A 14,894-nucleotide genomic window follows, 5' to 3' on the forward strand; every position below is an offset into this window, starting at 1 on the left:
GGTTTCGCGTCTCAACAACAGTGCGCGCCGCACCCTCTTTCGCGAGTGTACTCCCCTCTCTCTTTCTCTCTCGGGTTTCGCGTCACAACAGTGCGCGCCGCACCCTCTTTCGCGAGTGTACTCCCCTCTCTCTTTCTGGAACGTTGTTCTCTCTCGACGCCTCATTGTTGCCCGCTCCACCGTCCTTCGCGTGGCATTGTTGTTCATCGTGACTCATCGTCACTGGCCGGTCCTCTGCCGCTGTAACCCCCCATCCCGGACGAGCCCCCATATGTAGGAGTCTAAACGAAAAATAAGGCACGGGGATTCGAAGCCACGATCCTCGGATCCACAGTCGATCGCTTTACCTACGCGACGCAATCCCGTACCCTACGTTTCGTGTTCTTGTTTTGACTCTAAAGGCAATGTTGATATAATTTTACTAAAATTTAAATTTGACTCATTCGTAGCTTCTTGAATTTCCGCTAAGGGAAGACAGCGAGACCCTAACGATAACAATTAACACGAACCGCTTTTGAAACGCCATCTTCCGGATCGCGATCGTGATCGAAATTTAATCGCGAGCGCGATCGTGATTGTGTGATCACCGCGAATAATCATCGTCGGTGATTTTTCACGCCATCCCTAGTCGAAACGGCGCGGGCGAGTCGGCGAGGCCTAACTATTCGATTATCGCGAAGCCATAGGCGTAACGCTTCCAGGTCATCCCCCTCTGGTGAAGAAATAGAGTGGATCCGGCGGTGTTCGACACCTACACGCGAGTCTCGCTCGCGAGAGCCAAGACTTCCGTGAAGGTGAAACTCCGAAGAAGGCCGAGGAAGAAGAAGAGGGGCAAACCTGGCTGACTGGCTGACTGGCGACTGCCTTTCGCGATCTCTACGCGTGCTGGAACTACTTAGTCGCGCCTAGACGACAGCCACGATCGGTGTGCGTTCCGTTCCTTCTTTCTCGAGACGCTTTTTACGAGCCGATCGACATTTTCACGCTCGACGAGTCCGTGTTTTCGGCGAAGGCTGTCGACGTGCTGGATTACAAGTTTCCGGGGATCGTTCAGAAATGTAGAGCAACGCTCCTACGACGCTTTGCGGTATTCCTTGCATCGAGTAGGATTTCGAGCGTTGATGTGCACCTTTGGAAGCGTAAATAGTCGATCGTCGGACAGTCCGGAATCCGACTCGAGTTTCTCTTTCGTTCGTTGGTTTTCGCGCGGGTTCGCGAGTCGAAACTATCGTTTAAGATGATACAGAGGGTATTCGCCATGTCGACGTTCGGACAATTCGGAGTTTGAGCCGCGTTACGCCGAGTCGCGAGTGCCTGGGTGGCCAGCTACGATCCTGTGATAACGGTGATCCTACTGTGATAGAAGATATGATGGTGATAAGTGCATTGAAGCACGTCGCGAACGCGGCGACGAACGCCGTTCATTCCGCGACCAACAGCACCGCTGGACATGGCCACGCCAATTCCGGTAGGTTTCGAACGTACAAATAAACGAACAAAACGAATAAGAATCGACGCGTTGTAAACCGCGACACTCGAGCTCCGTTTCCTGTGCGCGTCTCGAGATCATTTTTCGCATCGTTGATCCGTTCATCGGCAAACCGCATCCTGGCTTTCATGTAACGTTTCCTGTGCCTTCGTGCCTCTTTCGAGCGTGATTTTGTATTTTTTTCACGTGGACGTAACGCGCGGCGATTGTAGCGCGATTATGAAATGTTTATACGTACAAGTAACGACCACGATTATTTTCGTACCTTATCGCGGTCCGTTTGTACACTCGTTCGTTCCAGAATATTTGAAACTTATCGGCGATCGAACACTGTACGTCTGAAAATTATACGCTATACTTTTTTCCTTTTTATTTAAAAAACGAGCCTGTTTACCTATCATTTACCTATTAAAGAACTGCGTGTAAACTCGTAACGTATGCTCGAGCGGACAAAGAAGAGAGAAGAATTCTTACGTTGTACGTTACGAGCTTACACGCAGTTCTTTAATAGGTAAATAATAGGTAAACAGGCTTCTTTTTTAAATAAAAAGGAAAAAAGTATAGCGTATAATCTCTCCGGAGAGAAGAATTCTATTCCTGAGATCGATCGGTGACTTCCGGCTCGGAAGTGGGAACGGGAGGAGAAACAATAACGATAACTTGTCCTGCTGTCCTCGTTCTCTCGAATGTATCGCGAGTTTCTATGCCGAAACTTGCTTACTTCATTTTTACGAGTCTTCGGTCTACCGAGCCGCCTGAATTTTGATACAGAGAAAGCCGATGATGTCGTTCCCGCGAAGTTGCAACCAGAATCGCGGCCAAATCGTCGCAACGTTACTCTTATCGGCAGCTGCTACCGCACAATGAAACGATTAAAATGCATCTGATTTGGCAGCATTGATTATTGGCTGCAACGCGATAGCGCGCCGTGATAAGCGTCCGGATAAAAGAGTCGTGAAAGGTCAAACGTATGTCGCCACTAACAGCGTTGTTGCTTGAAATCTGATTTCCTCTGGTGTATTAATTACAACATACTATAATTTAATTACGTACACGGTGGAAAATCGCGTGTCCTTGGACATAAACATCCATTGGTCAGATGTCTCGCGTCGATCATTTTACATTCGATCGTTTCGATTCGTTTTATCGAGTGCGAGTTTCAGTAAAGTCGACCGCGTTATTCGATATCAACGGACCGTTTCGCGTTAACATTTTGAAAATTGACAGGAACAAAGATCTGACTAAATTCGAGCGAGTGCCGCGTAATGGAATCGGGTCTCGACTCGTTCGTTATCGAAATAAATGAATAAATTAATGAAAAAGCGAACGAACCGCGGCCGTCTCTCGGCGTGTTTCGCCTTTTTCGGTCGAACCGAGGGGAAAGCATCCGCTCGACGCGCGCAATTGTATTCATATTGAAATATCGCTTGCGCAAAATGCAAAAGGTTAGCACAGAACAGTCGGTGCACGATCGAGCGGTATCCGTTTCATAAGAATAGCCGAGTATTTTCTTCCTTCGACGCCTAATGTCAGGCGAGGTAATTGCGAGCGATTGAGAAGTCACTTTCGTTCTTCTCCGCGTTACACCTGAACGACAACGTAACAAGTACTTGCCGTAACGTTAGTTTACCGTAATCGTCGACCATTAGCAACAAAGCTAGGTAAAATCCTATTTATCGTTCGCGAATACTCTCCAACGTCTTATTCCTGGCTAGTATTTTTCGCTTGGTTAAGAATTCCCCACTCCTTCCCATTTGAAGTATTCCCATCGTCTCGCCACAATTTCGCATCCAGAATGGGGAAAGTGGCCTTGAGCAGCCAATTAAGCGCGATCCTGCATCGCAAAAGCGCCATTAAAGTCCCAACGAACCGATCGCGCGACCCAGTAATTTCCACGACTTGAAAACACGGCGAAACGAAGAGACCTTTACCGCCGCGCGATCGTGCTCCTCCGGGAGAGGAGAATCGCAACGTTCCTGCCACGCCTAATGTCAAGATCGCAATTGCATCGTACGATACGGCTTTCAACTCGCCGCGATTTCACGCGGCTCGATGCGTTTTAGAATCGACAAATCGAACGCGTGGCGAGTGTAGATTTCAGATAGCAAATCGTCCGTGTAAACGTCCTAAAACCGTAGATCGACAGGTCAGATACGACCTGACGGATCACGCTTTTTCGACGATCGCGTACAGGGCGATTCTAAAATTTAGAATGTGCTTCGACTCGATCGCGAGCGACGAGTTATTCGTCACCTATATCGACCCTGCGGTCACTCGGTCGTTCAAATAGAAAAATACACCGACGAAGCATATATTAATTATAGCAAAACGCTCGAAATGCTTAGAAATAGAAATGCTTAGAAATAGAAATGCTTTGAAAATCCTTCTCATTAAGGAATTAAATACATTAATTCTACAGGTGAGACGATAAAGAAAATAGATCCGAATAGGATTCGTATATCTGGTCGAAGATAAAATATCGAATACTACGACGAATGTTAAATTATCTACTTTTCCATAGTTTCGAGATGTGGTTTTAACTTCATAGAAATATTCACCAGTTTCACTCTGGGAATCGACGCAATAATGCTACTCTCGAGCAATTAGTTTCGATTTCGTCTTTCCGCGTCCCAAAAATAAAGCTTGCATCGATGAAATTAATTCGTTTCGCGATATATTCGAACAGACTCGAGGTATAGCTACACCTGGCCGTAATTTGGATCGCGGACGATAGTACAGGTTGCTACGCGAGCGTTTTATTAATTCCGCAGCCCGATCAACTTTCCCCATTTCGGGTCGATCGCTCTGAATTAGTTTGAAAAAAAAAAAAATGCTCGTAGCAGAACGAACAAGGTTCGACCATGGGCTATTTTCGTTCTGCGCGAATGATTTTTCGGAAAGTACCCTGCCCCGGCCAATTTCGAGGAAAATTGCAATCGAAAACGTCGGTGATCTTCCGACGTTTGTTCTCGGTGTTACGAAACCGCGTAACAGGTGTTGGTTACGATTTTGCATTCGATCGAAGAAGGGTTAAGAATGTTAAGATCCTGCGGTTTTCGCCCAAGCCTGCGTAAACCCGTGTTTCGTACAAAAATAAAACAGAGAGGATCAATTTCGCACGGGTCGGCTACTTCCTTGCAAGCGGACGCTCCGACAAAAACGATCCTCCGCTTCTTTTATCCGGAAACTTTCTTCGCAGAAATGATTCTTTATGGTTCCATCGTTTTTATAGAGAAACTCTCGCAGCGAAGATCCAGGGGACAGCTTTCTTTTTATTTTTTTTTATTTTTATTTTATAGAAAAACTCCTTTATCGTTCATCCTCCTCGTGAAAAAAAAATTCCTCTCGAACGTTGTCACAAAGACGCAGTAGTAAAACGTGCTCGAGGATCGCCAATTTGTTTTACACGTCTGTTTCGTTTCGTCCGAAGGAATAAAAATCGAGTCCCTTCGACTAAACGTTTTCGTTCCAAGGGAAGTTTTCCCTGGCTTTCAAGTCGTTCGCGATTTCCCGAACCTTCGAGCTAGGGAACGCGGGCGTGAGATGTTTTGCGCGTTGAACAGTTCAAAGGAAGAGCACGGTCGGTGTAACGGAGTCGATGTAACGCAACGCAACGGATAAAACGGAATGCTGAATTTCTAACACGGCTGCAACGGTATTCTTAGCGAAGTTCTTGATGCGCGAATCGGTACGCGCGCGAGGTATTAATTTACCAGCAATGTTCTCTAATTATCGTGGTCGCGGAGCGACGGAATCTCTCGGTGAAGTTTCCGCATTTAATGGAACACCGCTAGGATAGTTAACGTTAATAAAAAGCGAGTCGCTCGATAGCTAAAATAGGACGAGGCTCGTTGGAACAAATTGCACACGCGCAACAATTACTCCTCGATGGACGTATACGGCGCGGCGATCATCGAGTCTGACATTCGCGTGACGGTTCGATTTTATACCGACCTCGTAGGTCGAACATATCGCGCCTAAGCGATACGGTATTGTCTCGAAATAAGCAACTTTTTATTGGAAGCCGTCGAGTGAGAGGTCCGAAAAAAAAATATATACATGTCGAATTGAGTAACAGCCTCCTTTTCGAAGTCGGTTAAAAAAGAATTCGATTTTACTAGTCCCTCTCCAAAGAACAACACCCGAGCGATCGTTTTGTTGAACCCCTTGTTTTATCTACGGGTTTCCCTTTTGCCACGCTCGAGAGCAAAGTCAAGCCGAATAGCATGCCTCCCTCGAAACAAGCAACTCACCGGTCCCGACAGAGTTGCTTATTTCGACGCAGTACCGTTCAATTGCTGCCATGGTCAAGATTATACGAATAAAATGAATCCAAAGCCATTCGGTACGCGGCGAACGATTGGAATAGTTTGTTGCAAAAGTAAGGCTCATAAATCTACGCGATTCCGTCATCGTTGAAACAATCTCGGCGGTGTTGCGATTGCGAGGATTTCGCAATCGGCCACACGGAAGTAATTCCACGATCGGCTCGCTAGACGTCGAACGTTCCTCCTCGAGAAATGCCTCCTCTTCTTCTCGCGCCTCGAGCAACCGAGCTTTCACTTCTTCGCCCGAGGATTTCTCGCAACGAGTCTGCCCTTGCGCGTAACCGCGGAATTTTTTGACGGAAACGAAGAAACGACTCGAAATGGGAATTCCGGTCTAGCGAATATTCTAGAAAAAAAAAAAATCGATTCTGAAAGGTCTCGCGATCAGCTAAAGTCTCTAGAAAAGCTGTCCTCTGAAATATGAATAAACGTAAGCAGAATGCTTGTTCGAAGCAGAAGTCTTGTCGAATGGATGGTCCACGATCGTTGTGTATCGGTATCATCCGTCTCCGAGTGCGTCAGAGTCGAAGGTGTCGAGACTATGGAACACCTGAACGATTATACGCAGGTGTCGGAAATTACTTTGGCAAGGTTTTGTAGGTATTGCCGAGGTCTCTTTCAAGACGACAAGGTCGCTTCCTACGATTGTTTCGTGGATAATTTATACCGACGATAAGAGATACCGATGCTGGCTGAATTAAAGGCTTCCTATGTCACCCGCATTTGTACACTTTTTAGACTTCGGATAGACTCGATCGCGATAAATAATAGCTCAAGTTCGATTGCACAAACAGCGTTAATATCGATATTCGATGACGCGAAACCATTAAGGATGATCCGCGAGCTCGCCACGAAGGAACAAAATAAACTCTTTGTCGCGCGCTCGAACATCTGTCGCTTCTGCAGGTAGATAACAAACAGGCTGCACGGCCTCGCGTTCTAAACGATACTCGCAAGGCCGATTCGCGTTCGCGCACGTTTATCGCGTGCCCTTCGCACTCGAAAATACGCGAATCGAACACGAAGCGTACTCGAGGTCGCGCGATCTCGTTATTCACGCGTCTCGCCGACCGCCGAATGAATTTAAACGAAGTTACGCTCGTTTCTAACTCGTTTCGTGTTTTTTTTTTTTTTTTTTTTTTTTTTTTACGGATCTAACAGCTAAGGAAGGAAGTTTCTGGAAAATTGCATCGTGATTATCTATTAATTATTAGTTCCATCGGAATATGGTAAGAATCCGAAGAGAATTATGAGGAATCTTTGGTTACGAAATCTTGTTTCACGAGTAGCTCGCAATTATGGTACGGATAATTGGTCCTCGTTTGGTATTTTTTCCAATAGATATAATTGAAACGCGATAAAGACGAGGATGCATCGTCACGCAGCACTCGAATCTTGCTTACCATTTGCTCGAGTATTCTTTGATTAAAAAGGACTCTTCTTTCTCGTTTTACTTTCTGTCGACCATTACAGGCCTGTATTCTAATCGAGCAAGTGGTCGTGGGTTTCTCGAGTCCCAAATTTTCATCTTAATGATATCCGCGTGAATCAGTCCGGCAGACCGAGTCACTGCGATCCAGATCTTTTCGTCGCGACGCGGAGAGCATCTGCATCGGGCGAAACGAGCGAACGGAACGCGCGGCGTCGTTCGATGACCTCGCCGCGGCAAGAGGAGAATCGCTCTTCTTGGGTTTTCACCGATACCTTAGAAAGTTTCTCGGTGGTAGGGACGCCGCAGCCTTGAAAATCGTTCACGACGTACCTGGCATCGTTGAACGGATCGGCGACGCGACATCGCGCCTCAAAAAGATGTCACGGACGACAAAGTCTCGAATTTGAAATGTAATTGCCGCGCCGCACGGACTGGGCCAGACCTCGAATATCAATCGTGCGGACAACTATGTCTCGGTACCACTTACATTTAGCTCGTGTTGCTGCTCGTTGACAACCGAATCCTTTTTTGTGTACGTAACATTTTTCTCTATCTCCGTTAGTTTTGTCAGAAATCGAATAGGTAACCCCTTGATATCTCCGCGATCGGAGGTGCACGGGGTAAAATCGATGGTCGCCTTTAAAAACAGGAAAGTCATGCTCGCGTCCCCGTGCTTTATTAGAAACCGTCACGGCAAGAAAATATCACGATCGAGTATCTACGTATCGACGACAACCGGAAATTTATCGGCGATATTTCTCCCTCGGAAGTATCGACCCTCGTTTCCATCCACCGGAGAACGTACTTCCTCCGCCTCGCGTCCCTTCCTGCCACTCCATTTCCCTATTTTTCTCCCGCCTCGCCCCGCCAGGCTTTTCTTCTTCCCGTTTCGCCAATCTCTCCGTCTCGGCCTGGAACCGATTTATTCCAGCCGCCTTTCTTCCTTTTATCGAACGGTCCGAGCAGTAAGGACCCACTCTCCGCGCGGTCCAATAATTTGCCTTGTTTCGGATCACTTAATTACCCTGGAACAGCGCAAGGCAACCTCGACAACTATCGGGAGAAATAGGTCGTCGCCGTGGAGAAAAAACACACCCCCAAAGGAGGGAAGATCGTTGCAAGTTCAGGGTCGCGTTTTCGATTTTACGACGATGCATTCCTTTTTGGGTGGTTCGAGTCGAAGTAAGTCACTTTTCGACGATACAATCGAATCTCGATTTACCGGGCCTAATTAGTGGCAGGTGTCCCTCAACGCTTCGACGCTCAACTTTCGGAAATTAATTTATTTAACTCCCTGCCGCCTACGATCGGTCTCGTTAATATATTCGTACCCACTATGTTTGATAAAGAAGTTGTCTGAATTAAATAATAGGTTCAATGTTTTCAAATAAATGTTTCACTTGTATATATACAGAGTGTCCGAAAAATGTTGGAGGTTCTTCGGATGGGGTGGTTCGTGGGGTGATTTGAAACAACTTTTTCCTTATCAAAAATTATTGGTCGAGATTTTCTGTTAATATCTCCTCAACGAAGCCTCGGACAACGTTTTCGCTAAGAAGAAAGTTGTTTCGAATCACCCTCCGAATCACCCCTTCCAAGGACCTCCAACATTTTTGGACAACACCTTGTATAAAAAAAAAAAATTTTCTTTCATTTGGAAACCTATCATTTAATTTAGACAAATTCCTCCAATAAACACGGAGAGTACGAATATTTATGGGACCGACTACATAGATGACTGTATACATAGATGACGCGGGGATCAAACATGTCAAGTGTGAACGACGCCGATCTTTAGTAATGAAATAAGAAACGTGTAAGCTGAAAAGCACGATTTCGCGAGAGACGCAAGTTCCTCTCGAGCCGATAATTGTGTCGGAGGTCATAGCCGCTATCTAATCTCTCGACTGCACCGCTGTGCAACAAATAGCCCATATAAACGGCCGCGGTATATTTCTAAGCGTCTCAGTCGCGATCAGATCGCAATGTCGAAAGTTCCTCTGTCGTTGACGTTTATCCTCGCGCTGTCGGCGATCGCGTCGTCGACGGAGGCGCCGAGCTGCAATCGCGCGAATGGTTACACGGTGTGCCATAACAAGGGTGTCCTGGTGGACGTGATCCAGCACGAGTCGGAGGACAGGCTCGAGATCGACGACTTGGACCTGCTGGCGATTCGCGAGAACGCGTTCAAGAACTTGACTGCTACGCGTCTGAGTTTCATGCAGGGGAACAAAATCTCCGTGGTGACGCGAGAGTCTTTCCGCGGATTGGATAAGCTGGAGCGACTGGACCTGGACGGCAACGTGGTGCCGTTATCGGCGAGCCTGTTCGCGGAGCTCAAACAGTTGCGCTCGTTGTCTTTGATTTTTAACAAGATCAACGGTATCCCAAGGGACACTTTCGCAGGCTTGACGAACCTGATGTGGTTGTACCTGGGCCACAACGACGTCGAATCGATCGACGCTGGCTCCTTCTCCGGATTGTCTTCGTCGTTGCTCTTTCTCTGGCTGAACGACAACAAGATCACCGGCATAGAGGCGGGTAGTTTTGCTAGGATGACGGAGCTGACGCGTCTACACTTGGAGAACAATCGGCTGACATCCGTTCGGCCTGGGACCTTTCGAGGACTGCACAAACTGGACGGCCTGTTTTTGGAACAGAACCAACTGTCCGGCGTCGCCAGGACCGACTTCAAGGGACTGATCGGCTTGAGGCTGTTGTACCTGCAGCACAACGAGATCGCAGACATCGAGCCGGGAGCTTTCGCGGACTTGGGTATACTGGAGCAGCTGGATCTCAGGGATAACAAACTGTCCAGCGTCGATTCGGCAATGTTCGACGGGCTGACCAGTTTGAAGAAGCTCGATCTGTCCAACAACAGGATCGGTGTCGTGGACTCGGGCGCGTTCGCTCGTCTCGTCTCGTTGAGGAACGTCAATCTCGCGAACAATAACTTGACTAACGTCGACAGGAAGGCTTTCGGATTGCCGCTTTTGGCGAACCTGCATACGTAATAACAAGGAAACAGTGAGAGACTGCGTTCCGTGGATTGCGAACAAGTGCTCTACCGAATAATCGTTCGTTCAACACGAGTAAATCTTGCGGGCGTACAACGCGCGCCACTCTTGTATCTTTAACATTATTTTCTCGATGGAAGGACTAAGAGATCTTGCGACGACGAATAAAATTTACACGCATAAACCTGCACGCTTCGTTTCACTAAAATCTCAAACTCGTTCGGTGATCGATGCCGTGGCCATTTACCACTGCTCGCTTTGAACATAATTTTCCGCTTTTCGAGCGACCCAACGCAGGCCCGACGTTCAACCGTTCCAGTCACGTTCAGGAGCACCGAATCGCATTCGAATGCGTCGCGAGTGTGCCGCGATCGTGCCGTCATTGAACCGCCGTTGTAAATCAAGCTCAAAGTGTCCCCAGACCTCTGGATGCCGGGACTCTCGCACAAGTATCTGCTTTCCGAAACGATATATGTATCTCTAACGCCGCGCTTAAAAGCCGCACTTTCACCGCGAGACTCGCGCCGATTCAATGCCCACGCCTCTAACGCGAGTCCTTGTAATAAATATCGCGTTCCCTGCTAAAGATGACACGATGTCGACACGTTGCGACGGCCCATGCCCGTAACGTTTACATTTGGCCCGAGACTGTGAGCCTCACATGTAGGTTAAGGAGTTAAAAACGTATTTGTTTGAATTTAAAAGAAATGACGTTACTTTTCGACCACCCTAATACTATCGGGGAGATGGGTAAAACCCTATGTTTCGAATAAATCCGAAGTTTGCCAATGTGTTTGTCTCGTTTCTTTCTCTGGAAAATGTTCGAAAGAGGGAACGAGACAAACGTATCGGCAAACTTCAGATTTATTCGAAACATAGGGTGTTGCCCATCACTGATCGCCACTCGCTGCTAAAGAAACAGAAAATAAATAAAGATGACACGATGTCGACACGTTACGACGGCCCATGCCCGTAACGTTTACATTTGGCCCGAGACTGTGAGCCTCACATGTAGGTTAAGGAGTTAAAAACGTATTTGTTTGAATTTAAAAGAAATGACGTTACTTTTCGGCCACCCTAATACTATCGGGGAGATGGGTAAAACCCTATGTTTCGAATAAATCCGAAGTTTGCCAATGTGTTTGTCTCGTTTCTTTCTCTGGAAAATGTTCGAAAGAGCGAACGAGACAAACGTATCGGCAAACTTCAGATTTATTCGAAACATAGGGTTTTGCCCATCACTGATCGCCACTCGCTGCTAAAGAAACAGAAAATAAATGAAGATGACACGATGTCGACACGTTACGACGGCCCATGCCCGTAACGTTTACATTTGGCCCGAACACGAGACTGTGATCCTCACATGTAGGTTAAGGAGTTAAAAACGTATTTGTTTGAAATTAAAAGAAATGACGTTACTTTTCGGCCACCCTAATACTATCGGGGAGATGGGTAAAACCCTATGTTTCGAATAAATCCGAAGTTTGCCAATGTGTTTGTCTCGTTTCTTTCTCTGGAAAATGTTCAAAAGAGGGAACGAGACAAACGTATCGGCAAAACTTCAGATTTATTCGAAACATAGGGTTTTGCCCATCACTAATCGCCACTCACTGATCGCCACTCGCTGCCAAAGAAACAGAAGATAAATGAAGATGACACGATGTCGACGAAAGCAACGTCGATCCTCGACGACTAACATTTCGTGCGATACATAACAGCCATGTTAATTTCGACGCAAGCAAGTGCGACAAGAGTAACAGCAGTACTGCATCGAATTACCGTTCGTCATTGTCGATGTTTCGTCGACTTCCTCGACGTTGCGCGTCTTGTCGAGCGCGATAAACGTCGTTGAATGGCAATAACGTCGCCCGGACGAGGAAGAAATCGCGATTATTCGAACAGACGGCTGTTTGTCGCGCATACAGCCAGCGGTTAAGGAGCTCGGTTTCCCCCTCGCCTTTTATGCTATTATTCCACGGATCGAGATGAATGTTCGTTGTCGGACAAAGGGGACAAGGAGGAAAAAGGAATCGGGAAATAAAGGCCAGCTTTCGTTTCGCCTGTTTTCCCGGGACTTCTTTATTTTCTAATTTGCGGCGCGGTCGACTCGCCTCCCCTCCCGACTTAACCCGGAACCTCTTGGCTGTGTACATCTATCATCGTGCAACCAGCTGGAAACCCCTGTAGCTACCTAGACGTATCCGTTACAGAGATTGCACGGTAATTTTTCACATTTTATTGCCCTGTCATGTCGCCGTGCCTCTAAAAGAAACATTGCACTTCCGAGCAAACATCGACAAGCCGGTATACAGGGTGTTCCTTTGTCGATACCACTTTGTCGCGACCCAGTTCCCGAATGGTGTTTCGCGATCAATTTTCTTTCCGTGTACGAGCCTATTTACCCGGGCGATTGTCTACGAAACTTGGCTCGACTTGATTTATCGAAGCGTGTCGACTGGTTCAACGCTAAACCTATCGGGACAGGTCCAATGACCGTTTCCAAACGCGATATACGAATTATATTCAATTATTTTCGCGTTTAAACGCGTGCGTACGAATTTACAGAGCTCGTGTTACCTGTTACGTAGTCGTTGTCGCCGTGGAAAGATTACCTCCAGTAAAGCTTTGGCCGGTTGCGTGAACCCCTCTCGTGACGCTGAAAGAGAAATGCATCAAATTAGCGACGAGGGTATGTTAATAAGGCACGCGTTATTTATATCTGCGAAAGTGAATTTTCAATGCGATCGAGATTTCTTCGGCGTGGGAAACGAGCGACAATCGCGACGGATGCGAGGATAGCGCATTGCGACAGGATTAAATCATCTTGCTGGATTAAACTCGTACCCGATCGACCTTAAACTGTCGTTGTAATGTTAAGTAGATCGAATCGAGCGCAATGATATACGGGGACCTTCCAGTTCACTGTACCCTCCCGCTCTCCTTAGACAATTACTTCATCTACCTGGCGATAAGTAAGCGATCGGACCAGGTATCCCCACCGATTAACTCCCCACTCCCGTTTCCTAAACCCGTTCGCCTCTCTGCTCCAATAACCGACCACCCTCGTCAATCGCCTCGTGCAAAGAGGTGCGCCTTGATATCAGAAACAATTCGTACATTTTTTTTTAGCGTAGTAAAGATAAAAAAAATAGCGCTCGGATATTTTTGAAGGGAACAAATTACGTAAAGCAATTTTACACTCGAAGCTCCAGGAAAGCTTGGCTATCGGCTGGATGACGTTACCGTGAAGTTCACGATCTCTGGAACAAGTAGATCGCTTATCGAATACCGATAGGATTAAAGAGTGACCTCGAACTCAATGAAGCAACTCCCTTAACGATCGTTTCTATTCATACAATCAGAGACAAACGATCGTCTCTATTTAATCAGGTAAATAGATACTTTTGTAATTTTTAGTATTTAATTTTGATATCGGTCTAAAGTTCCGATACATTGAATCAACCCAAAAATTTGTGTTAAATTCAACGGAATTTAATGGAATTTTCAACGGTGCGATTTCGATCTGTGAAGCACTTCTGGAAATCCTGGAGCAAGACTTTACCCCCATCCAGTGATTCGGAGAGAGTTAAGGGTCTGCGCGATACTTTGAATCGAAATAAAAAAAAGCTACGCAAACAGGCCTTTCATCAGCGAAAGAGCGTCGGGACTTTTAAACCTGGAATAGCCTTATTTCCATCCTCGGCGAGGGTCCGTAAATTACAGGAGAAGTAATATTCGAGGGTGTCGTTGGCTGTCCCGGCGTAGTATTAGGGGCGTCGATCATAATGATCGATCGCTGATGAAAAAGGGTGCCGAACCGCGACGCTGTATTTTATCCGCGGCAGCTCGACTCCGTCGCTCGTTTGTCTTTTCGAGCGCCGGCATCGGAAGCCGTGTCCGATCCTTTTTGGGAAGAGTTTCCAAAGACTAGTCGCGTTTACATTTACCCGCGCTCCCAGCCTTCTAACAGACCTCTGTCGCGCTCGCAGCGATTTACCGAAACGATTCGGACCAGCAAAACGGACCGGCGATTTTGCGTTTTGTTGCTCGATTAATTGGCCGCGTTAATTGGACCGTTCCGTGTCGAATAATCTCGCGTTTTGGCGGCCGATTAACCGGAAACGTCGCTGTAAAGGCTAGTCGAATGCAAATGAAATTGCAAAACATCGTTGTCCGATCGGTTGCCACGGTGCTCCACGGAATAACGCGTCGAGCAGCGCGACTATAAATCCGCCGCGATTTTCCATTGGTGCGTTTCGACGTTGCGCAATCGTATAACACCTTACGCTCGTTTCCCATTAGAATCGATTGCTCCCGATGTCAGGGATTATTCGTATAATCGAAATATTTTCCCGACCGAAACGTACGAGAGGAGAATCACCTTTCCGATTCGTTTAAAAGGCGCGAGGTATTCGCAATTTTTCTCCGGTTCAAAAAATTGCTTCGAATCGCAGAACAGGAAATGTATCAACTCGATAAGCGGGTGCTAATTAGAGGCGAGTTTCAGCGTTATTAATACGCGCTAGAAAGTTTCGGTTCTCGCGCGGTAAAAGCGAGAAATGAGTCGGCGTATCGAAATCTATTTTCGTAGGCTGCGTTTGTGCCGCATTGTGAAAGCCAGACGCGTT

The 14,894-nt window shown here is 46.9% G+C and overlaps 2 protein-coding genes and 1 long non-coding RNA gene across 10 annotated transcripts in view; 2 read left to right on the top strand and 1 right to left on the bottom strand.

The window, feature by feature from the left end:
• LOC128885040 (tyrosine-protein kinase Btk29A) overlaps window positions 1–14,894 on the top strand; it is a 148,913-nt gene that overhangs the window by 106,473 nt on the left and 27,546 nt on the right. Inside the window, exon 1 of one of the 5 annotated variants that reach the window (XM_054138783.1) lies at window positions 832–1,468. The exons of the other annotated variants lie outside the window; for them this stretch is intronic. Coding sequence (XP_053994758.1) covers window positions 1,369–1,468 — 100 coding nt within the window. The 5' untranslated portion in view covers window positions 832–1,368. Of the gene's footprint in view, window positions 1–831; window positions 1,469–14,894 lie in introns of those variants that run through there. 5 annotated transcript variants of the gene reach the window in all.
• LOC128885057 (uncharacterized) overlaps window positions 1–14,894 on the bottom strand; it is a 106,282-nt gene that overhangs the window by 63,559 nt on the left and 27,829 nt on the right. For all 4 annotated transcript variants that reach the window (XR_008459538.1, XR_008459539.1, XR_008459536.1 and 1 more), the window contains one exon: window positions 12,844–12,922. This is a non-coding gene — a long non-coding RNA (uncharacterized LOC128885057). The remainder of the gene's footprint in view (window positions 1–12,843; window positions 12,923–14,894) is intronic.
• Window positions 9,199–10,454, top strand: LOC128885044 (insulin-like growth factor-binding protein complex acid labile subunit). The gene has a single exon (XM_054138788.1). The coding sequence runs from the start codon at window positions 9,235–9,237 to the stop codon at window positions 10,261–10,263; it is 1,029 nt and encodes a 342-aa protein (XP_053994763.1). The 5' UTR covers window positions 9,199–9,234; the 3' UTR covers window positions 10,264–10,454.

The sequence above is a fragment of the Hylaeus volcanicus genome, chromosome 2 (genome assembly GCF_026283585.1).
Source record: "Hylaeus volcanicus isolate JK05 chromosome 2, UHH_iyHylVolc1.0_haploid, whole genome shotgun sequence".
Classification (NCBI taxonomy): Eukaryota; Metazoa; Arthropoda; class Insecta; order Hymenoptera; family Colletidae; genus Hylaeus; species Hylaeus volcanicus.